This window comes from Papio anubis, chromosome 1 (assembly GCF_008728515.1).
Source record: "Papio anubis isolate 15944 chromosome 1, Panubis1.0, whole genome shotgun sequence".
NCBI classification, from domain to species: domain Eukaryota; kingdom Metazoa; phylum Chordata; class Mammalia; order Primates; family Cercopithecidae; genus Papio; species Papio anubis.
Window position 1 is genome coordinate 119,149,114 of NC_044976.1, and position 24,638 is coordinate 119,173,751.

General features: G+C 44.2%; 1 protein-coding gene and 1 long non-coding RNA gene across 6 annotated transcripts in view; one reads left to right on the plus strand and one right to left on the minus strand.

Annotated features, from left to right (window-relative positions):
• The window catches only part of BCL9 (BCL9 transcription coactivator), an 89,752-nt gene extending 70,868 nt beyond the window's left edge, over positions 1–18,884 (plus strand). For 2 of the 5 annotated variants that reach the window (XM_021923022.2, XM_021923020.2), the window contains 7 exons: positions 4,255–4,566; positions 5,553–5,869; positions 7,100–7,289; positions 8,472–8,571; positions 11,468–13,709; positions 14,914–15,174; positions 16,511–17,656. In XM_021923022.2, coding sequence (XP_021778714.1) covers positions 4,514–4,566; positions 5,553–5,869; positions 7,100–7,289; positions 8,472–8,571; positions 11,468–13,709; positions 14,914–15,174; positions 16,511–17,628 — 4,281 coding nt within the window. In that variant the 5' untranslated portion in view covers positions 4,255–4,513 and the 3' untranslated portion in view covers positions 17,629–17,656. Of the gene's footprint in view, positions 1–4,254; positions 4,567–5,552; positions 5,870–7,099; positions 7,290–8,471; positions 8,572–11,467; positions 13,710–14,913; positions 15,175–16,510 lie in introns of all 5 variants that reach the window. The other 3 variants (XM_021923025.2, XM_021923026.2, XM_021923018.2) reach the window with 3 other exon arrangements.
• LOC110740772 lies at positions 18,731–24,321 on the minus strand. The gene is made up of 2 exons (XR_002515896.2): positions 23,615–24,321; positions 18,731–21,330 (listed from the first exon to the last, which is right to left on the minus strand). It is a non-coding gene; the product is annotated as an uncharacterized LOC110740772 (long non-coding RNA).
• Between the last annotated feature and the right edge of the window lie 317 nt (positions 24,322–24,638).

Below are 24,638 nucleotides of genomic sequence, written 5' to 3' on the forward strand. Positions count from 1 at the left end.
GCTGCAGTGAACATGGGAGGGCAAGTATCACTTCCACATACTGATTTCACTTCCTTTGGAGAACACAACAAATTTTTTTTTAAGCAAATACCATCTGCTAGGCACTGTAGTAATTGCTGGGTATACAGAGATGAATAAGTCAGTTATGGTCCCTACCTTCATGGAGCTTGTGGTCTAATTGGAGAGATGAATATTACACAGATGATCACATAAATTGCGTATATAATTACAAAGCATGAAACATGTTGAAAAACCCTAGATGCTTTAAAAAGAATGTAATATAAAATTTCATGTAGATTGATGGCATTAAGGGATTCTTCTCCTCTGAAAAAGAAACACTTAAGCCAAGACTTCATTCATTCAACAAAACTATTCAAACTTGATATAGGAAAGTTGAAGTTTAGGGAGAGAGGTGTCAACAATGACTTCCGAATCTCTGGCATGAGCAACTAGGTGGATAAAGGAGCCGTTTATTAAGATACGGAAAACTGAAGGAAAAAGGTTTTAGGAGGAAGGCTATATACAGAATCGAAGAATTCATATTTGATCCTGTTAAGTTTGAGACATCCAGGGAGATGTCAAGCAGGTAGATGTATATACAGACCTGCTGGACTGGACCTGTGAATTTGGGAGTTGTTGGCATGGAGAGAACTTAGAGCATGAGAAGAGAAGATGACTCAGAGTAGAGTCCAGAGGATCTCTAAAGTTTAGAGATCAGGTAAAAAAGAGGCCTGCAAAGGAAGCAGATGAAGAAGGCCTGGAGAGGTGGGAGGAAGGCTAGGAAAATGAGGTGTTATGGAAACCAGGAGAGGAGTTACAAGAACGAAGTGAGCAACTGGCAGAATCTAAGAGATGGAGTAAGATGAGATTAGAAAAGTGGCCAGTGGTGACCTTAACAAAAATAGTGGTCGCTATGATTTGGGGGTGGAAGTTGGTTTAAAATGATTAAAGGATGAAGTGAACACTGTGTCTTGTCAACTCTGTGCAGAAATTTGGCTCTGAAGGGTAATAGAATGCTAGATCTGGGTTTTGGTTTGCTTTTTTTTTTGCACTGGAAGATTCTACAGCCTGTCTGAATGCTGATTGGAAAGATCCAACAGACAGAGGGGATGGCCAGAGGGGAGAATGAGCTCTCAGAAGGCTGGAAGGGATAGGCCTAGTTCACCTGTGGCTGGACTGACTTGGGAGAAAGTGGGCTATTTTTTTGTTTCAGTAATAGAAAAGAAAGAAGAGATAGCTATTGAGGAAAATCGGTTTGTGTATTTACTAGTAAGAACTTTCTGCCTGGCAACATCTCTTCTTATTAACTACTGGGCAAGTCCAGGTATTGGGAGTGGGAAGGAAGGAAGGAAATGTGGTACCTAGGAGATGTAGAAGGTAATTTGAAATGGATTCAGGCATGATAAGCCAGCATGCTCGCTAGAGAGTAGTAGTAGTCATAGTGATACTTAACGCTGGAGTGCTTACATCATACTGCTGAGCACTTTATATGAACTAGCTCACCTTGCCCACCAAGGCTCTACTTTGACAGGCACTACAGTGATGAGGAGCACAGACTTTGGGGCTGCAGTGACCAGAGTGCTGGTTAAAGGCCCATTCTACCGTTTACTAGGGTGTGAGCTTGGGCAGGTTACTTAACATTGCAGAGCCCGTTTTCTCATCTCTAAAATAGAAATAGTAGTGGCACCTGCCTCCTGGGGTTTTTGTGACTGTGTTAACATGTTTGTACAGTACTCAGAACAATGCATAGCACATAGTAAAAATTTTAAGTTTTAAATTAAGAATAGAAGAGAAAAACATCGTATAAGTGGATCTAAGGTGTTAGGAGATGTAGTTATGTTGGGGAAAGAAAATATCTCTCTGGCTCTAATGATTCTATGGAAGATCCTTTACAGTCCTTAAAGGTTAAACATTGAACGCTAACCTCCTGAAGAGCCTAATTTTATTCTTTGGAACTATATGTTTGGCAGATTTTTTGCTCAGTCGTTTTGATCATCAGAAAGGCTAAAAGTAGGGACAACTTATGTCCTTGGATTAGGGATTGAGAAACCTAGATTTTGATCCCAGTCACTGGGTGAGCCCACATGCTTATTTCAACCTCCATGCTGTCTCTCCCTCCATAAAGTAATGGGAAGGAAGATGGCTTCAAGGAAGGAGCCAGGGTCTGAGAGCAGTGACTGGAAACCTGGAAGAAACCATTCACACCCCATGTGCTCCATTCATTCATCTCTAAAATGCCTGTCAATCAAAGTCAGACAAATTGTGAGAAAATGAAACTGTATGTAGAAGTACTTCAAAAATAAAAGTGTTTTATGTTCACAGCATTATTATTAGAAATCATCTTTGCTACCAGCTCATCATAAATGCTTGGCAGATTAATGAGGTGATTTGATAATTGTAATGTTTTGAGTTTCTTTGGAAGACGTGTGTAACACAAATGCCAGGTGTTCCTGTTATGGGAGAACCTGAATAAGTCACGGAGGGTCTAACTACATTCTTAGTACATCATGCTGAGTATTGTAGAAAAACAGAAGAACTTTAAAACAAGGTTCTTGTCTTCTAAGAACATAGTCTTAACAGGGTGATAAAATACACACCTAGGATTATTCAGTACGACATGTGATGGAGTGCTAGAAGCAGACAGAAAGTACTAGAAGAAGTTATGGAGGGAGACTATATAGATGGTAACTGCTTTTCTTTTCCTGAGGTAAATGTTTTCTGATGGCTTTGTCCATGCAAGATTCATTTTCTACTTCTATTTTCCCAGTGATTTCTAATGTTCATTGAGAGGTTACAAAATGGTTTATGATTATATATGTCAAACTTGACAACCACAATCCATTGCTTAGTCTAAACAAAAAAAAAAAAAAAAAAAAGCTGGAAGATGATGGGGGATAAAAATAGAACCTTAAATATAATCAAGACTAAAATGTTTTTTAACATGCTCTCTCCTGAGGTCGGCATAGAAACATTCATAATGTTTTCATTCTAGTTCTTTTTCCTGACTTTTTTATTTAAAAAGGAAAAAAATTAATTGGATGTACTCAGAACTTCCATAAATTTCTTTCACTGTCCCAGGTAAAATAGCTGGGACTATTGCAGATTTCTAATTGAATAAATAGACCTTTAACGTGTGACAATGATCATAGTGCTACAACCTCCTGGTTTTAGCCCAGTTTCCATTCTCTCAAAGTACATGTAAGCTGCAGCACCTGAGCTGTTTCTAACTCCCTTTGGTTCTGTAGTCACTAGTCCTGCACCTAATAATCTCCTGCTTCATTGCTATACTTTGTCAGTAAGATACTAGAAGCTGGAAGGGGGTTGATAAGGGGATAGTGGTTACAAGAAAACCATAATGGAATTGCCCTGGGAAGGAGCAGAGACTTAAAGTATGTCTTGGTTTTACCTGAATTCGTCTAGGCTTCCCTAAATAAAGGACTTTCTCATTTGTTCTCTAGCTAGGTTTGGGAATATTTTCTTGACCTTTATGCTTCAAATTAGCCTTGCAAATTGGCTCAAAAAATATCTTAGCCTTCAAAGATGTTCTTTTACTTTCAGAATTATGGATCATTCCCATGCTTACCCATGCCTGCAGTCCCTGTCATTAAGCAGTGAGAACACGAGACACATACTCGGCATAATTTAATAGAAAGATCATGGAAATCAGGGGGCAGAACTGATTGTATTTGGTATTGGCTCAATATTTGATTTCAGAAGTATCTCCTTTTAAGTCCCCCCACCCCCAAGGCCCTGAGAGTATAAACGTAGATTAATTTGCATCATGGTTGGAAATTGAGGGTTGTTTCATTTCAGTGCTGTTGTTTGCCATCAGAACTGAAACACCAGAGAGTCACTATGGATCTGCGGTATCAAGGGGTTTCAAAGCATTGTTTTGAAAAAAGAAAGACACAAGTTTTTGAGGGTTTTATATTCAAAACTGCAGAAATGTAAGGGAGAATACATAGCTAAAGAGAAAACTGCCTTTCTCACCCTGCTCACCCTTGCCTGGTCCATGCTACTTGGGTGGGAGGCTTGCATGCTTGACAGGAAGTCCTAGTCACCCTCCAGCTGGTGTGGCCCCTGAGCATTTGTCCGCAATGGGAGTATCACCCTTTCCTTTCACCCTGATGGAAGTGGAGGCATGGTCTAGCTGCTTCGCTGAGTTGGCTAGTGCTTTCACCTTGATCCGATTGTAAGGGTGTTTTATGTCTCTGTTTTTGCTCCCAACTTTTTTTGGGTGGCCTTTTCCTGTAGTGTGCCCTGGAGATGCGAGATTTTCCTTTGGCAGCAGGAGGTACGCACCCAGAGAATGCTGGAGCTGCGAGGGGAAAGGACCCACTTCCACAGCAGAGAAAAACAAAGAGGAAAAAGGCATATAGGCAGCCAGCGCTAAGGAACGCACCCAGCAAGCAGTGGGCCAGTGCCACTGCCCCCAGCAGCTGTTTCTGCTGCAACCCGAGAGGAACTCGGTGAGCCTGTCCCGTTTGTGACTGCAAGCTCAGGATTTCAATCAATGCATTCCAGTAACCCTAAAGTGAGGAACTCTCCATCAGGAAACACACAGAGGTAAGGGCTAGGGCCTCTTCCTGCAGCCCCTTGGGGATGCCATAATCACACCGTGAACACTCATTGGTGAAACAGTATGTTGAATTAGAAGTAAATGAAACCCAAATGGGAAAGGAAGAGAAAATAGACTAGTAAATAGTAATATAAGAGTAAGCAGGATACAGTGTAATCAAAGATTATGTTAGAGTTTTCCTTTGTTACTCTTCTGTTCATCATTCCCTGACCTCTCCACCCACCTCCCTGCCAAAGCACAAACAAAAGGACCATAGAGACCAACCAGTACCATCTGCCCAAGTTGGCAAACAGGGAAACTGAGGCCTGGAATGGTGAGGAGGCCTGACGCCTTAGAACTAAAACATTATTCCCCATACTCCCACTGTGACCCTTTTTCCTCTGTTTCCCAGTACTTAAACTGTTACTCTAAAAGAATTTTGTCCTCACTCCCTGAGGGCAGCGGTTGGTTTATCTGCTTTGGTGGAATACTGCTTGTTGGGAGGGATTAGTATCCTGGAGGATTTCCCTAACCTGACAGTCACCAGCTCCCGTGCTCTTTGGGACCTGCTTGCATTTTCCATCAGGGAAGTGAGGCTCTCCTACAGCTGTTCTTGTCGTCAGCCTGGGGCTGGGTAGTATTTTGATCTTAACGATGCCTGTTTGTTTACTCTGAGCTAGTCTTAGTGTAAGAGTCACTTCTCTATGTACATAGAAACCGTTGTCCTTTATTGACAGAAGCCCTGGAGATGGGTCCCCATGTGACTCTAGGGTTCCTGAAACCTGGCTGGCCACTCTGCTTGATCCTCCTCTCTACTGATAGCTCTGAGATGGGATCGGGGTGGTGGGAGCAAGCAAATGGCTGAGGTGAATCATGGGGTGGTTATTTTAGTCCTAAGGGTTTCCTTGACCCCCAATAGAAACTGCTTCTCCCTAATTTGTGCTGACCAGTTGTGTCTGGTGTCTGATCTTCCTTTGTTATTTGTTTCTTTTAGTAGCCCTAAGTCAAAGCAGGAGGTGATGGTCCGTCCCCCTACAGTGATGTCCCCATCTGGAAACCCCCAGCTGGATTCCAAATTCTCCAATCAGGGTAAACAGGGGGGCTCAGCCAGCCAATCCCAGCCATCCCCCTGTGACTCCAAGAGTGGGGGCCATACCCCTAAAGCACTCCCTGGCCCAGGTGGGAGCATGGGGCTGAAGAATGGGGCTGGAAATGGTGCCAAGGGCAAGGGGAAAAGGGAGCGAAGTATTTCCGCCGACTCCTTTGATCAGAGAGATCCTGGGACTCCAAACGATGACTCTGACATTAAAGGTATGTCTATAAGATCTTTGAGACTCAGAGGGAAGTAGGTGTTCCTGAGGGAAAGCCTCTGACATTCGACAGAGGCCAGAGAGCCTAGTATCAGACAAGTGGGGAGAGTAGGTATCAGATGCAGGAGTTCTCACAGTTTATGATGGAACTATTTCTTCTCAATTTGTTACTAGCTGAAGAATTGTTTGGAACCTCCTAGTTGAGGAGTTCTTGCCCTTAAGGATGCAATGATTTAGGGGTTATGGTAGGATGTTTCACAGGCCTAACCCTGTTTGTACACATGTTTCTGGCCTCTGTGCTGTTTGTACTTTAGTTTCAAGCCAGTCACTCTAGTTTGTCTGTGCCAGCGGCCCCCACTGGGGCAGTGTTTCTGGTATCCCTTCTCTTCTCCATCAGAGCAATCCTCCAAGTCTTGGGGCTTGTATTCTCTAGTTGCCATTTTGCCAGACTTGCAGACACAAGAGGAAGCCTTCATGGCCCTGGCAATAGTCCAGATTTGTTACAGCTGATTTTAGTGTAGCAGGAATGAGTGGCTACCAGATGTGTAGAGATTTGGCGAGTACCAAAATGGGGTGAGCCAAGAAGGGTATGGGACCAACAGCTGTGGTTTTAGGCTTTTTGCCTCCTAGTATAAGACCAAAAGTCTTAACTGTAGGCCAGAACATGAAGTTAGTATTCAAGGAATGGAAGTACGATTTTCCAACCCAAATTAGAAATGAAAACCTGGGTGATTGTTTCTCCTCCCTTCCTCCGCTCCTCCCTCAAGTGTTTTGGCAGGCCTGCTATAAGTGCTAGCACTATGCTGGGGGGCCATCGTCAGCAAGATAGATACAGCTGTTGTCCTCAAAGATTTGAATGCACCTAGAAACCTGATTATTAGACAGTTACAGTAAAAGATGATAAATGCTGAAATAAGAGAAGTTAGAGGGCTGCGAGATCCATCCCCAGTTAAGTCTAGGAGGTTTCAAAAAGGTTACCAGGAAGAAGGGACATTTATGCTAATATATGAAGGAGGTGTAATAGAGAGGTAAGGAAGTGGGGGAAGACTGCTCTATGATTAGTCATTTGAGAGAGAAGAGTATTGGAAATTTTATGAGTAGAAGAGGTTTCCTCTTAGCAAGGTGGTACTTCCTTGAAATTCTCAAGGTTGGTTTGTGTTGTGATGCTATAAATGCTAGCAGAAGAAAGGAAATTGTATTCTTTCTATGACGAGTCATTTTATTCTTTTAGAATGTAATTCTGCTGACCACATAAAGTCCCAGGATTCCCAGCACACACCACACTCGATGACCCCATCAAATGCTACAGCCCCCAGGTCTTCCACCCCCTCCCATGGCCAAACTACTGCCCCAGAGCCCACACCTGCTCAGAAGACTCCAGCCAAAGTGGTGTATGTGTTTTCTACTGAGATGGCCAATAAGTAAGTTGACGGCTGTGTCTTGCTGTTGGGCAGGGCTTGTCTGGGGACCTAAGTTCTTATTCCCATTGCAGATTGATCTTTTATTATCACCTAAAGTTAACAGTACAGAAAGAGATAAAACATAAAACCTCCCCAACCCAAACTCCCCCAGAGGCAACCACTGATAATATATCCTTTGCTTCCCTTTCAGAAATTTTTCATGCGTGTACAGATATACTTATATACCTCTTTTTGTTTTTTTGAGATGGTGTCTGTCTCTGTTGCCTAGGCTGGAGTGCAGTGGCGATCTCAGCTCACTGCAACCTCCACTTCCTGGGATCAAGCAATTCTTCTGCCTCAGCCTCCTGATTAGCTGAGATTACAGGAACCCATCACCACGCCCAGCTAATTTTGTGTATTTTTTAGTAGAGATGGGGTTTCACCATGTTGACCAGGCTGGTTTTGAACTCCTAGCCTCAGGTGATCTGCCTGCCTCAGCCTCGCAAAATGCTGGGATTACAGGCATGAGCCACCGCACCTGGCCATATATACCTCCTTTTAGAGAAGAAATTGATTGCACAATACACACTTTTCTGCAACCTACCTGTTGTTATTTTCTAAACAACACAAGTAATAAATGTCCATTCTAGAAAAATTAGAAAGTATAACTAAAAATTAGTATCTCTGGAATTTGCAGAGATAACTACTGTAAACATTTTTATATATAAATTTCTAGTGGATGGATGAGTCAATTTTTATTTATCAGAACTGTGATTGTACCCTACATATGGTTTTCTGACTTGTTTTTCACTTAAGATAAAAAGTGAATCTTAACAGCCTTAAACTGTCACTAGGTATTGTACGATCTTATCTTCCACCTTCTTGGGTTGGGATTTTAAACTCAGATTCTCCATAAAACGCCTACCACAGTGGATTGGTTTCCGGAGAAAATCTTGGTTTTTGTTTTTTAATGCCTCTTTTGGGATTTGCAGATGGCTATCTTTTAATTTTAGAATTTTGATGGTAAGTGGTAAACATAAATAATGAAGCATGTTTGTCTTGATTTCTTCTTCAACATTTGTGGTGGTTCTTTATATTCCTTCTTCTCCCTTACAAGTTTATTGTGGGGTTAAAGTGCTTTGGAATTACAGTTAGTGAAATAGAAACAAGTTCTAGTGTGTGCTGTCTCTTCCGTCTTTGCAGAGCTGCAGAAGCTGTTTTGAAGGGCCAGGTTGAAACGATCGTCTCTTTCCACATCCAGAACGTTTCTAACAGCAAGACAGAGAGAAGCACAGCCCCTCTGGTATGTTGTTTCAGAAACCGAGTAATGGTTTAATGATTCTACAGTGACTGCAAAGGAAAGGAGGTGGTGAATTTAATTGATAGGAAGGTAGTCTTGATGGTATGAGCTGTGTTCTTGGCATTTAACCTAATTCTGACATTGTGGGGCATTAGGCATATCATACTATACTAGCGTTTTCTACGAGAAAGATAGTAGATTGATGAATTGCTAGGGGGAAGAAGATGCAAACTAAAAGAGGACCTACAAAGATATCTTTGGGTTTCCTTCATGTAATCGTCTCTGGGAAAATCTAAATTCAGACCGTGTGTACAGAGCAGGTTTTTTAAAAATAACGCTCTTGAGCTAGTTGAATAACAAAGAACAGAAAAAAAGCAGCAACTACAACTTCTGGAGTACATGATGACAATATCATAATCAGAGCCTCATCAACTTTCAAAGTGATTCATATTTATTTCAAAGTGATAAGACCATTGAAGGCTTTTAATTGCTTGATATTTGTAAAATTGTAATAAATGTTAGTCTGTTTTCTATCTGGATCTTAAGCACCTGCTATAAACTCCATTAGAAAAACCATACAGTGGATGTAGTTTATCAAATTGAACCAAAAGATATTTCTTGTATCTGGCATCATCAAGCCATTGCACCGAATGCTATGGGAGATACTAAGAGGTTCAAGACACAGTCCCTGCTTTCAGGGAGCATGAAATCTAATACTGGGATGAGTCTTTTTTTTTTTTTTTTTTTTTTTTTGAGATGGAGTCTTGCTGTGTCACCCAGGACGGAATGCAGTGGCGCCATCTTGGCTCACTGCAAGCTCTGCCTCCCAGGTTCACGCCATTTTCCTGCCTCAGCCTCCCAAGTAGCTGGGACTACAGGTGCCCGCCACCACGCCTGGCTAATTTTTTGTATTTTTTAGTAGAGATGGGGTTTCAACGTGTTAGCCAGGGTGGTCTTGATCTCCTGACGTTGGGATCTGCCTGCCTCGGCCTCCAAAAGTGCTGGGATTACAGGCGTGAGCCACCACGCCCGGCCCTTGGGATGAGTCTTAAACATGGGAAAAGTTAATTGACAATAAATGATCAAAGTGACAATTCAAGATAAAATAGGTGGCATCTTTCCTATTTTGTGTATCAGGAAAGTCTCCATCTTTGTAGACATAAGCAGAGCTTAGGCCTTCCTAAACTTAGAAAAGGAATTTCACGTTCCCCATGCATCTTGACTACTCAAGGGTAGAAGATGCATACCATTATATTTAAAATGCGTATTGTCCTGGAATGAATACGGTACAGTGCAGCTGAAACCAACCTTTTATTGACTTAATGGTAGTTCTTAATATTAATACTACACCTATACCTTCTCTGGTACTAAAATCAGGAAAGGAGTTAAGGAAGGAATTGGGAATAATCCATTGTTCCCCATCTAAATGTTTTCTGCTGTCATGGTTTCCTTATATGAAATGAGTACCCACCCACAACAAACAAAACCTGACTAACAAAACCAAACTTAAAATGGCACTAGAAGGAAAATCAAGGTGACCTCTACACTCCAGTTAGGAGTTGTGGACATGAAATATACTTTTGACTGTACAGAATCATATAAGATTCAGCCGATCTTACTCACACAACTCGATACCTACAGACAAGTGCATGGATACCTCCAAATCCAACATTTATGTATGTATTCACAGAATATAAGTACTCAAAGATATGTTTTCGTGTATATATAACACAAATTGTTCATATGCAGAGGTACACATAATTATTTGTTTACATATTTGCACACAGGTAAACATTCCAGAGAGTAGGTGAGGAGGTAAGAGCCTGAAGGGTTTGGAAATATGGACTGGATTAAGTGAACAAGTAGGAGCAAATGAACATGAAAAAAGGGTCTGGAGAAAGGCCTTTGGTGAAAGGTCTCTGAGACAGAGTTTGTAGATCAAGCCCTTCTATTTGTCAGTGCCCTCTTACATTTCAGCAGTGCTATTGGTTTAGACCCAGAACATATACATCCCTCTTCCAAACATTCAAGGTGTCCATGTCAGCTATTGTAGGTGAGTGTGCTTCTACCCTGGACTTATATAGCATTGGTACTTAATAAATAATAATAAGGAATCATCCAGCATGTTATAAAAGGGCAGTCTACTGTCTACTAGAAAGAACAGTTCAAGAGACACCATAAGCTAGATAGCCTCAGATTTCCCCACAGAAGCTTCCTGTCTGCAGATTATCTCACTACAGTTAATGTACAAATTCTTATCAAATATGGAATCAGTGATCACAAACCAAAAACAGAAACCGGAGATGTCAGACCCCCTGGAAACTCCAGGAGGGGAGCGCCTCAGTAGTCACCCTGCCAGAGGAGACGTTGAAATGGAGCAGTCTTACCCGCTTCCTCGGCTGGTAGAGTACAGAGCTGCAAGTGACTTACGCTTTCTCTTTCAGATGGCAACATCAGGCCTTTTGATTGACAACGAGAAGTCTACATACCCAGTTATACTTTCAGGGAAAAGAAAAAGGTGTTAGGTACAGCCTCCCACATACCAAGAAACTAATCTCTCTCTGAATCAGAAACACATAGTAGACATGTGATATCAAACCTGTTCCTCAAAATAGATACTGAAATGTATTCACTTTGGCAGAGTGGCTCTCCCCTGGCATACTTTTAAAGTTATTGAAATCTAATCTTCAGCACGGGAAAGAGGATGCCATTTGACAGTAAGTTTAAAAAAAAAAAAAAAAATCCTTGCCCAGAAGAGGGTTGTACATGAGCACTTTCTACAGCCAGTGTCAGTTAGATTTATGTGACTGGGTACAATTCCTTTATAACATATCTTGCTCTTTTAATTGCCCTTCTGTTCAGTTTACCAGTGATTTTTAAAATATTTGTTTGTCTTCAGAACACACAGATATCTGCCCTTCGGAATGATCCGAAACCTCTCCCACAACAGCCCCCAGCTCCAGCCAACCAGGACCAGAATTCTTCCCAGAATACCAGACTGCAGCCAACTCCACCCATTCCGGCACCAGCACCCAAGCCTGCCGCACCCCCACGTCCCCTGGACCGGGAGAGTCCTGGGGTAGAAAACAAACTGATTCCTTCTGTAGGAAGTCCTGCCAGCTCCACTCCACTGCCCCCAGATGGTACTGGGCCCAACTCAACGCCCAACAATCGGGCAGTGACCCCCGTCTCCCAGGGGAGCAATAGCTCTTCAGCAGATCCCAAAGCCCCTCCGCCTCCACCAGTGTCCAGTGGTGAGCCCCCCACACTGGGAGAGAATCCCGATGGTCTATCTCAGGAGCAGCTGGAGCACCGGGAGCGCTCCTTACAAACTCTCAGAGATATCCAGCGCATGCTTTTTCCTGATGAGAAAGAATTCACGGGAGCACAAAGTGGGGGACCCCAGCAGAATCCTGGGGTATTAGATGGGCCTCAGAAAAAACCAGAAGGGCCAATACAGGCCATGATGGCCCAATCCCAAAGCCTAGGTAAGGGACCTGGGCCCCGGACAGACGTGGGAGCTCCATTTGGCCCTCAAGGACATAGAGATGTGCCCTTTTCTCCAGATGAAATGGTTCCACCTTCTATGAACTCGCAGTCTGGGACCATAGGACCCGACCACCTCGACCATATGACTCCCGAGCAGATAGCGTGGCTGAAACTGCAGCAGGAGTTTTATGAAGAGAAGAGGAGGAAGCAGGAACAAGTGGTTGTCCAGCAATGTTCCCTCCAGGATATGATGGTCCATCAGCACGGGCCTCGGGGAGTGGTCCGAGGGCCCCCCCCTCCATACCAGATGACCCCTAGTGAAGGCTGGGCACCTGGGGGTGCAGAGCCATTTTCTGATGGTATCAACATGCCACATTCTCTGCCCCCGAGGGGCATGGCTCCCCACCCTAACATGCCAGGGAGCCAGATGCGCCTCCCTGGATTTGCAGGCATGATAAACTCTGAAATGGAAGGGCCAAATGTCCCCAACCCTGCATCTAGACCAGGTCTTTCTGGAGTCAGTTGGCCAGATGATGTGCCAAAAATCCCAGATGGTCGAAATTTTCCTCCTGGCCAGGGCGTCTTCAGCGGTCCCGGCCGAGGGGAACGCTTCCCAAACCCCCAAGGATTGTCTGAAGAGATGTTTCAGCAGCAGCTGGCAGAGAAACAGCTGGGTCTCCCCCCAGGGATGGCCATGGAAGGCATCAGGCCCAGCATGGAGATGAACAGGATGATTCCAGGCTCCCAGCGCCACATGGAGCCTGGGAATAACCCCATTTTCCCTCGAATACCAGTTGAGGGCCCTCTGAGTCCTTCTAGGGGTGACTTTCCAAAAGGAATGCCCCCACAGATGGGCCCTGGTCGGGAACTTGAATTTGGGATGGTTCCTAGTGGGATGAAGGGAGATGTCAATCTAAATGTCAACATGGGATCCAACTCTCAGATGATACCTCAGAAGATGAGAGAGGCTGGGGCGGGCCCTGAGGAGATGCTGAAATTACGCCCAGGTGGCTCAGACATGCTGCCTGCTCAGCAGAAGATGGTGCCACTGCCATTTGGTGAGCACCCCCAGCAGGAGTATGGCATGGGTCCCAGACCATTCCTTCCCATGTCTCAGGGTCCAGGCAGCAACAGTGGCTTGCGGAATCTCAGAGAACCAATTGGGCCCGACCAAAGGACTAACAGCCGGCTCAGTCATATGCCACCACTACCTCTCAACCCTTCCAGTAACCCCACCAGCCTCAACACAGCTCCTGCAGTTCAACGCGGCCTGGGGCGGAAGCCCCTGGATATATCTGTGGCAGGCAGCCAGGTGCATTCCCCAGGCATTAACCCTCTGAAGTCTCCCACGATGCACCAAGTCCAGTCACCAATGCTGGGCTCGCCCTCGGGGAACCTCAAGTCGCCCCAGACTCCATCGCAGCTGGCAGGCATGCTGGCGGGCCCAGCTGCTGCTGCTTCCATTAAGTCCCCCCCTGTTTTGGGGTCTGCTGCTGCTTCACCTGTCCACCTCAAGTCTCCATCACTTCCTGCCCCCTCACCTGGATGGACCTCTTCTCCAAAACCTCCCCTTCAGAGTCCTGGGATCCCTCCAAACCATAAAGCACCGCTCACCATGGCCTCCCCAGCCATGCTGGGAAATGTAGAGTCAGGTCAGTATGCTTGCATCCTCACAGTTGCACCTTGTAGCTGGAGACTGCTAGAGCCTGATACAGTTACTTTAAGAAAACTGGTGTCTTGAGTACACCTCTGGCAGTCTTTGTTGAAATGGCCGTATTCGTGGCAAGGTGCATAATCTGTTTCCATGGGGTTATGCAGAAGTGCCCAATCTCAGCAAAAAATATGTGTGTCAGAGGGACTGTTAAAAGGAAGAGGGGAAATGGGGATTATGTGTTGGGTTCACAGAATAATTTACATTCGCACAATGAACAGATGCAATAAAATGTCTTAACAGTGGATGAATGTGGCTTCATTAAATACTGGACCCACTGCAAGCGGCTGCCCTTGAATCGAGATTCTGGGTATAATCCTAAACAGACAGGGGAAGCTGCTGTAAGACTTGTGTGGTTCTTGTAAATACCTGTTGACCACAGAAACAGTTACCAAAACCTTCTCCTTAGTAGACCACAGTTTCCACACATCAGCTACAATTTAGGAGGATTTTCTTCCTGGGAGAGATTCTTGCTGATGATGATGGTTTTGTGAGTGGGACTTGAGGTGGTCAGTGGAAGTAGCGCCAAGGTGTAAATACTAGGTTGGCGCTGTCTCCACCTGAGAAAGACTAGAATCAGAGCAAGACAGAAGATTTATCCTACCAAGCTAAAGTGTCTCGGTGGAGTAACAGTTCACTGAAGCAGTACAGTGGAACAGCCCCCTCGGACCTTTTTGGTTCAAACATCTTGGTTGTGGAAATTAATCAAGAATGCGTGTAGGGTGATGTCGTTAGTACCTGGGGCTATATCACTAGTCTGGCTTCATGGCATACTAATACCTGAGTCGAATTCTAAACTATGATTGGCAAGGGAAAGAGATCCACTAATTTCACATTCTATTCAGTGAAATGGTTGTCTGTAAACCATATTTTCCCTAAGCTTGAACTAATATTTCTAACACATTCTGGTGTGTTTGTCTTCACATCTGCTGATCCGTCATGTCACCTCCATATCACGCTGCGGTCTCCCTCTGCACTCACACAGAGCTTGACTAGAAGATTGATGATTTGTGTCTGGGGTCTAATAACACTGTCCTGTTCATCTGTTTCATTCCTGGCCTTGCTAGTTCATAATCATAGGGCCCAATACCCTTCAAAAGGAATCTAATTCCCTGCCCGTTTTGTTTTATTTTGCTTCCTTTTAGGTGGCCCCCCACCTCCTACAGCCAGCCAGCCTGCCTCTGTGAATATCCCTGGAAGTCTTCCCTCTAGTACACCTTATACCATGCCTCCAGAGCCAACCCTTTCCCAGAACCCACTCTCTATTATGATGTCTCGAATGTCCAAGTTTGCAATGCCCAGTTCCACCCCGTTATACCATGATGCCATCAAGACTGTGGCCAGCTCAGATGACGACTCCCCTCCAGCTCGTTCTCCCAACTTGCCATCAATGAATAATATGCCAGGTAAGAAATCAGAAAGGCAGGTTGTGGAGTGAGTGCTAGACCAAACGGAAACCTCTTCAAGCGTTTTCTCAATGGCTGTACACCTGAATAGGTGGAAGTTCAACAAGTAGAAAAAATCTTCCATCTAAGGTAGTTTCAGTAGAATGAAAGTGTCTTGACTAGAGGAAGATAATTTCTTATTAGCTTGATTCCTTATTTGTAAGAAAGCAGGTTTCTTTATAGTTCTGATGCTTCTGTGTACCTGGATGGTTTTGAGGGTTTGTTTTTGTTTTTTTCTCTTTGGGTCCTCATGTAGCAATAGAGAGAGCAGTTTCTAACAGGCTGATTGGAAAGTCTTTAGTTCTCAAGTACTTTTTTCTGGAAGAGCAGCCTCAAACCACAAGCAGCCACAGGATTTCAGACAGTGGAAAGCTCCTATTTCCTAGAGAAGCGTTTTTTTTTTGTTTTTTTTTTTCTTTTTTTTTAGGACTAGGGAGATAATAAAATCCTTCCCTTCCCTACACATTCGGTACACCTTCATTCCTTATACCCACCCCTCACCTCGACCCCTGCCACCTGACTAACAGAAAATGATCAGGATGGTGAAAGCGATCAGCAAAGAGACCATGAGTTTTCAGCCACGAGTTTCTGGTTCCAGTTCTATTCTGATTGTTATGAATGCTATGGATTTATCAGTAACTCTAATTAACCAGGTTAGTACATGTACCAGGAGGAGCATAAGCCTCATACCACACTCGGTGGTAATTCCACAGAGAGACCAAATACTTCAGTGTCCCAGGGACTGTATTAGAATATGTTACTTTCCTTTTCTATTAAAAGTTATTTCTTGAACATGTCATGTAATCTCGAGTTTTAAATGCTTTCTCTATAAGGCACTATAAAATAATGCCAAATGCCAATTGGAAAATGACCTGTTGATAGTTTGTTATGATTCCTGATCATTGGGATTGTAGTACTGATTTCTCCAAAAGGACCATACTTGAGTCATTCAGGCAGATTGTTTTCTTCTGTGTTAAATGTCTCCAATGAGGAAGACGAAACTCATTTATGTGCTAATTTATAACTTTTCACACATGAGAATTTCTCCCTTGCTATCTTCTACACACTCTTAAATCATACAGTTTAAGACTCAATAATATATTGTCCTGTAGAGCTCTTGGTTTGTATGTCCCCAGATGTATTATGATCTTATTGATGGCGGGGATTGTGTGTTGTATGTTTTCCCAGCATTGTACTATGCGCATTGGATGCACAATAATTTTTTTGTTAATTTATTATAGTTTTTCTGAGTTGATTTTTGGTTAAGTTGATTCCTTTGATATCTTTATTTTTCTAGGAATGGGCATTAATACACAGAATCCTCGAATTTCAGGTCCAAACCCCGTGGTTCCGATGCCAACCCTCAGCCCAATGGGAATGACCCAGCCACTTTCTCACTCCAATCAGATGCCCTCTCCAAATGCCATGGGACCCAACATACCTCCTCATGGGGTCCCAATGGGGCCTGGCTTGATGTCACACAATCCTATCATGGGGCATGGGTCCCAGGAGCCACCGATGGTACCTCAAGGACGGATGGGCTTCCCCCAGGGCTTCCCTCCAGTACAGTCTCCCCCACAGCAGGTTCCATTCCCTCACAATGGCCCCAGTGGGGGGCAGGGCAGCTTCCCAGGAGGGATGGGTTTCCCAGGAGAAGGCCCCCTTGGCCGTCCCGGCAACCTGCCCCAAAGTTCAGCAGATGCAGCACTTTGCAAGCCTGGAGGCCCTGGGGGTCCTGACTCCTTCACTGTCCTGGGGAACAGCATGCCTTCAGTGTTTACAGACCCAGATCTGCAGGAGGTCATCCGACCTGGAGCTACCGGAATTCCTGAGTTTGATCTGTCCCGCATTATTCCATCTGAGAAGCCCAGCCAGACGCTGCAATATTTCCCTCGAGGGGAAGTTCCAGGCCGTAAACAGCCCCAGGGTCCTGGACCTGGGTTTTCACACATGCAGGGGATGATGGGCGAACAAGCCCCCAGAATGGGACTAGCATTACCTGGCATGGGAGGTCCAGGGCCAGTGGGAACTCCGGACATCCCTCTTGGTACAGCTCCATCCATGCCAGGCCACAACCCCATGAGACCACCAGCCTTTCTACAACAAGGCATGATGGGACCTCACCATCGGATGATGTCACCAGCACAATCTACAATGCCCGGCCAGCCCACCCTGATGAGCAATCCAGCCGCTGCCGTGGGCATGATTCCTGGCAAGGATCGGGGGCCTGCCGGGCTCTACACCCACCCTGGGCCTGTGGGCTCTCCAGGCATGATGATGTCCATGCAGGGCATGATGGGACCCCAACAGAACATCATGATCCCTCCGCAGATGAGGCCCCGGGGCATGGCTGCTGACGTGGGCATGGGTGGATTTAGCCAAGGACCTGGCAACCCAGGAAACATGATGTTTTAAGCTGCTAAGATTGGATGTGCCGATCCTTGTCAAGATGAGATTCCAGGTCCTGAGAGCTGCTTTGAGGGAGTTCCAGGAGTACTTACTATTGGTCATGCAATAGGAGAACAGAGACCCGAGGGCTGCTTTGGGGGAGGGGGGAACTTGAGAATGTATGGATTTACCTGAAAACAAATTATTCATTTAATCAACAGGTGTGTTTTTTTTAAGATTTATTTTTTAAAAATTATTTTTGTGGACTTGGGTATCCATGATGGCACCTACTTTTGGGAATCTGTAGCTGTGCTTTGAGAATTGCCATCGGTCATGTGTTGCACCGTTCTCTGTATGTTTACGTCCTTTGGACTGGCTTCTCCCAGGATTCTTTTCTGTTTTTGTTTTTTGGATTTGGGCTTTATTTTTTTTGTGTGTACTGTACTATATTGTAAAAGGGATTTTAGCAGAGACTTTAGTCTTTGGGGCAAGAGGAGAACAGGAATGCTGGGCTGTTTACTTTAGGTGGAGAATCCATCTTCAGACCTTTGGACTATTTTCTTTCAACTCCAGTGTATAGAAAAACCAAACAGCGACCTCAGAGCAGAGTATTAATGAAAAGCACAAAAAAAGGAACTAAGTTCAGCGAGGGGTGGGGGGAGGGGGGAGATTTTTCTTTTGAAAAAATAATGACTCTTAGGACATTTGTTTTTCAGTTCAAGTGCTCTTCAGCACTGTCTGTCTCCCAGTATACCAACCCACTGGCACATTTTTCTCGTTTTCTTTCTCCCATTTTGCTCTGTCTCCTCAGTTAAGTGTTTCCTTCCCTTGTGCCCCCCGCTGGTGACCCTCTGCTTCCCTCTCTCTTTCCCTTTGGCAGCTGCAATACACAGTGTTATTTTGGGGAAATAAATCTAGCAAAGCCTCGCCTTCCGTGCCGAGCGTCCTCCTGGCTCTGGGAGGGAGAGGTCTGTCCTTGGGATGCTCTCTGGTCTTTTCTTCCCCTAAGTCTTTCTCTACCCCATCATACCCTTCCCTGCCCACCTTGTTTTCTGTTCTCCTTTTATTAGGAATTCCCAAGTGAATTTTATTAATGTGGGAGTGGAACAGATGCTAAAAGCTATCCAGGATTTTGTTTCTGTTTGTTTTCAATTTTGTGATTCCTTCCCTTTCCTCCCCCTCCCATGCGTAAGACGTTCTGTGTAACCTCCATTAAATTTGGTACAAAACCACTCGCCAGAGCTGTGGTGTCAGAAAAATAAAATATATTGTTTCTTACAAAATTGAACTGCCTTTTTTGTTCATTTGGATTCCTGATTGTTTAGTACTAGGCATACCGGTTGCCATGTGACCCAGAGGCGTAAACTCTTTGTATTGGAGTTGATCAATAAGGTGATGGTTAGGGAAAGTAAATAAAAGTACCTTCTCAAAGCATATTCCATGCTGTTAAGGAATAACTACTCATATAGGTTTATTCTGTACTGTTCCTATCTCAAGTCATGAAATCCTAGTTATAAGCAGAAGAGTAACCCTGGTCCCATTGCTGAACTTTACCTCCAGGGCAATTAATGGTCTTCATTAGGAATGTTTGTGAGAGCCAGTTTAGTGGTATGAAGTAATTAAGAAGGCCAAAGGTTGTATGTTTAGTTATTTGAATAAACTGTGAGGTGTCCCTGGGTCTTGTTAAGGTAGAATATTATTACCATACCTGCAAATTATGGGTTTCCACAGTCCGTGGGTTTCCGTGGTCCTTTCTGGCTCCCCACCTCCCCCCATCTCCATCACCTCTGCTAACCCTGCTCAGTCTGTGTGCACAGTTCAGTTCCCACCACACACATCTTCAGCAGATCAGTGTGTATCCTGCAAGTTATGTGTCTAATGGACTCGCTGTTGTGCTTCTGTGCAGTTAATTCTGTTCTGGTGTGTGTATTTCTTTTGAGTTGTTGTAGGTGTTTTTAGCTCAGCGAGTGGGCGTCTGTGTGCGTGTTTGTTCTTAGGTGAGAGAATCTAAGCGAGGAGCGGCAGGTGCAGAGTCATCTGCAGACAAACTTGTACAAATTGGGCTCTGCTGGTGTTTCACAGTCTGAGCTTTTCTCTCCGACAATTGTTTTGGAGAGCCATTTTCTCTTCCTTTTCAGCAGCCCTGTCTTCCCAGTAATGCAAGTGTCCCAGACAACAGAAAATGTGGAGATGAACATTTGAGTGCCTACTCTACCAGTCGCCTCCGCGTACTTCATCTTGCTGATTTTTAAGGGGCTCTATGACGTGAGTGGTAATAATCTTGTTTGCAGATGAGAAAACGGAGCTCACAAGTTTAAGAATTCTGATTCAATCTGGTGTATTGTGTTGGTGCTGGGTAGTGAAACTTTCATGTTGTAGAGAAATTAGGATAGTAAAATGAAGACTTTGTTTCACAAACTTAGCCATGTTTCTGGGTTCTCTGGCTTTAAAGTCTATAGATGAGAACAGACTGACAGCCAAGCATGGGCAGCACAAGATGAGAACCTGAAGGAAGGGCCCTACCTGGCATTTGCCCACTGGTCTGGCTTCTTGGGGCGCTCCCCTCCTTGCTGTACCCAAGTGTTGCAGTCACTAATGGTGTGTGGTCCTGTTGTTACTCTCACAGACAGGGAGTCGAGGCATAAAAGGTACCCACAAAGCAGAGCAGGTACCCACTTAGAGGGCTAGCAAGAGACCGGTGGGTCTGGCTGCTGTGGGCAGCTGGATGTGTGGCACTCCTCTCACAGCCCCCTGCTGGAGAACTTGCGGCAGTGCAGAGCAACTTCCCCACCTGGTTTTTAAAAATACCTCATCATACATCTTCCTTCATTTTTTAAATCAGCACATGCCATTTCATCACGATCATCTCTGACAAGCCAAATTTAGGGTCTAAATACAACAATTTCTCATTTACTAAGATTGTTACAAAATAAAATTACATTTAGACTGGATGCTACTGCATGGAGAACTGATGCAAGATTTTAAAAAAATCAGTGAAAGAGTGATGAAGATGTTTCATATTAACACATTCCTGTGAAAGCCCAGCCAATCTTCTCTCCTTCCTCTCCTGAATTTTGGGACTGAATGGAGAAAATGCAGTAGTGACTTGTTCACTTCAGGATAAGTGGTGGAGTGTGTGTGACTCATAGCATTTTTTCTTAAGGACTAACTAGAAGTATGTGGCATTTTCCCTGAAACAATGTAAAATAAAATAATTTTCTTGAGAAAAGATTCTACACTTATAAATGAAAACAGACATAATTATAGGAGTCTTATGAAGGAGGCGGCATGAGAAAATAAATTGAAAACAATTTTACGTATTTAAAGCTACTCCTTAAAAAATGGATCCAACATCTCTCGCAGCCTCCCTGCGCTCTATATTTCTTGATATTATCATCACAACGCAACTGTGGTCATCAGGGCCAGCCTCATGGATGTGCCACCTGTGCAGTTGGACAGGACCCAGCTTGGTTTAATGCTCCACCCTCACTGTTTGGAGTTCTTCATTATTGAATAAGGGCTCCACATTTCCATTTTGCCCTGGGTCCCACAGATTGCTTAGCCAGGCTGTTGTAAACAGAAATCACAACAGCTCCACAGAGGTGCTGCGACCCCAGTCTCCATATTTATTCTTGCTACTGAACAGGTGGCCAGGATACTTGCTGTGTTCCGCTTAAACTGTCTCCACTTCAGTCATTTCCTTTTCCTTTTCTGAGTAATTTCAAGGTGCTGAAAGGAGAGGGAAGTTGCATTTTAACCCAAGGAATCATTTATTTAGCAAATATTTATAGAGCACTTACTGTGTATCAAGAACTGTGCAAAGGCTGGGATGTGGAAACAGGTGTGTAAACCAGTAATTGTGATACAATGACTGCTACAGTGAAGGTATGGACAGGATGCAATGGGCCAGAAAGGAAAATTCAATGAATGCTCAAAGGAAAGGTGATTTTCTGAACTGACTCTTAAAGGAGAGAGCAGTCCTGGAGGATGGTGGTGAGCATTGAAGCAGAGGAAATGGGAACAGCAAGGGCCTACTGATGGGATGGCCTCTTTAAGGGAGGAAGAAGTAAAGAAGTAAGAAATAAGCCTAGGCTGGGCGCGGTGGCTCACACCTGTAATCCCAGCACTTTGGGAGGCCGAGGCGGGCGGATCACGAGGTCAGGAGATCGAGACCATCCTGGCTAACACGGTGAAACCCCGTCTCTACTAAAAATACAAAAAATTAGCCAGGTGTGGTGGCAGGCGCCTATAGTCCCAGCTACTCAGGAGACTGAGGTAGGAGAATGGCCAGAACCCAGGAGGCAGCGCTTGCAGTGAGCCGAGATTGTGTCACTGCACCGCAGCCTGGGCAACAGAGTGAGACTCTGTCTCAAAAAAAATAATAATAATAAAATAATAAAATAAGCCTAGAGAGAGAGTGGGTCACGGAGAGCCCAGTGTGGCCCACTAAAGAGTTTGAACGTTGAAGTTTTAAGCAAGGGATCAGGTAATCAGATTGGCTGGGATGTGGAAGATAGGCTGGGCGCCGGGTGAGAGAACCACAGGAAGATCACTTGCAAAAATTTGCTTATTCTACAAAATCCTTAGACTCATCTCTTTTGCTTTAAATAACGTTAAATTGTATCATATTTCCCATGCTGTTTAGACAACTTGAGCCTCACTGCCACTTTCTTTTCTCTAACTCAGACCTGTAATTTTTTTCAAAGTCACAAACCCTTACATTTAAGAAAAGTCATGGAGTCCTAATTTGGTGGTAAGATTTTAGTAGCACGTTTAAAGCAATAAGTGTATAAAGCACAAAACCAGTGGGTGGCCAAACATTTCCTATTGGAGGGAGCTAAATCATAAAAATAATGTTAAAAGGAAGGTATGCTATGAGGATTGTAATAGAAGTTGTCTCTATCTAACATGGCTTCTTATCTGGGTTACTGTTAAACAGACACGAATCTATTTTCTGCCTATAGGTGACCCCACGTCAGCTGTTAACTTTCTGTCTCAGTGCTTAATTGTGCTTGGTAATCAATACTGTCAGAGGAAGGCGGTGAGTATATGTATGATGATAGAAAGAGAAAATAAAGAGAGGAAACGGAAATTATTTCCTCACACATAAAGCATGGGAAAATTCAGTTATTTCACCAAACACGAAAGAACTCAGATTTCTCTTGCAAATACCCGCTTAGTGTCCCCAAACAATTATGTGCGTACCCTGGGGTTCCAAAGAACAGGATAAAGAAACCTAGCCCTAGGAAACTGCATGTCTTCACTGGGGCCGGCTGGGCGTGTTGCTGTGCAGTTCTGGATGGTTGGGTTTCTCATACCTCACCAGCTGCACCTAGACCAGCAACCCCCGTCCTGAGGGGCTGACCCGCAGTTCTGTGCTAGCCACGCTCTTTCGTTCTCCAGAGGCTGGAGCCAGGGTCAAGGGCAGAAACAGCTTACAAATCTCAGTTATATCCAAGTGTCCAATTAATTAGTGTTGAGGGTGAATTTAAGTTTTCAATAATTTTTTTCTGTTTGCTTGTTTTCTACAGCCAAAGTTCTCTTTATTAAAGACCCCGGGAGCTCATGTTTGTTTCTTATCTTTACCAAGCTTCCAGGAGCTTTCATTTTCCTCACTTCCCACATAGAAGCTCAACAGCTACCCCGTGAGCTGTTTTCCCTGGAGACTCCTGCCCATCCCCATGAATCAATCTGTGATCTAAGGCCACGCTTTTGACGGTGCTTTATGGGCTCTGGAGTACTGGCTTCTGGCTGCTCGGTTCTCAACGTCAGATGAAGACAAGGGCTGGGCCTGGCACCTTGCTAGAAACTGAGTCATTGTTATTGGGTTCAGTCAAAATGTATTTGATTACAGGGGATGGTGGATTACTGTGATTTATTTTATTCTCCAAACTGCAGAAGGTCTCCTGGGCTTTGGTAAAGTTCTCTAGGATAGCTGTGAGTAGTCGAGCTATTGAAAACTTTTATACACACATATACACATACAGATTTACTTATACACGTGTATATGTACCTTTAATATGTGAAAGTGTGTAAATAATTAAATGCCAGTTTTGAAATATCAACATTGCAATGAAGAGTAGTTTGTTTTCTCCTTGTCAATGAGGCTGGAGAAGCCCTAGAATTTTCTTCATTCCTGTTATGCTCGGTACCTGCAAGGCCTTTAAAATAAAATCATCATTATTTAAAAGTGTGATAATACCAATGAGGAAATACAAGGACCACTTCCATACAAAGCATGAACCAGGCCCAGGAGAGAAATTATCTGACAGGCACCTGAAACTTAACATGTCTTAAACTTAACCTCTGAATTTCTCTCAAATCTTATCTCCATATCCCGCTTCCCCATCACAGTAAATGACATGTCCATCCCCTAGTTTTCATGTCAGACACCTGGGAATCATTCCTAGTTCTTTACTCCTCACGTAAAACCATCAGCAAATCCTTTCATGCCAATTTCCAAAACATACCTTAAATCCATGCACTTTTTTTCATCACTCTGGAGGAAGTTACTATCTTTCACCTCATTTAGTACGTGGTTTTTTTTCTTTTTTAACCAGTGTTTTCACTCTAGCTCTTCAGTCTATTCTCCACGATATAAACAAAGTAACCTTAAAAAGGATGAATTGGCTGGGCGCTGTGGCTCATGTCTATAATCCCTGCATTTTGGGAGGCCGAGGCGGGTGGATCACGCGGTCGAGATATTGAGACCATCCTGGCCAACACGGTGAAACCCTGTCCCTACTAAAAATACAAAACTCAGCCAGGTGTGGTGGCACGCACCGGTAGTCCCAGCTACTCAGGAGGCTGAGGCAGGAGAATTGCTTGAACCCAGGAGGCGGAGGCTGCAGTGAGCCAGAGTGAGACTCTGTCTTAAAAAAAAAAGTATGAATCATACCACTTTCTTCCTTAAGAACCTTTCATGGCTTCCTAATGTAATTAGTATGAAACCCAAGATTTTTGGCAGGCCTGCCAGGCCCCAGTGCCTCTCCAGTTTCGCTTCATGCCCTTCTCGCGCCACCCACTATGTTCCAGCC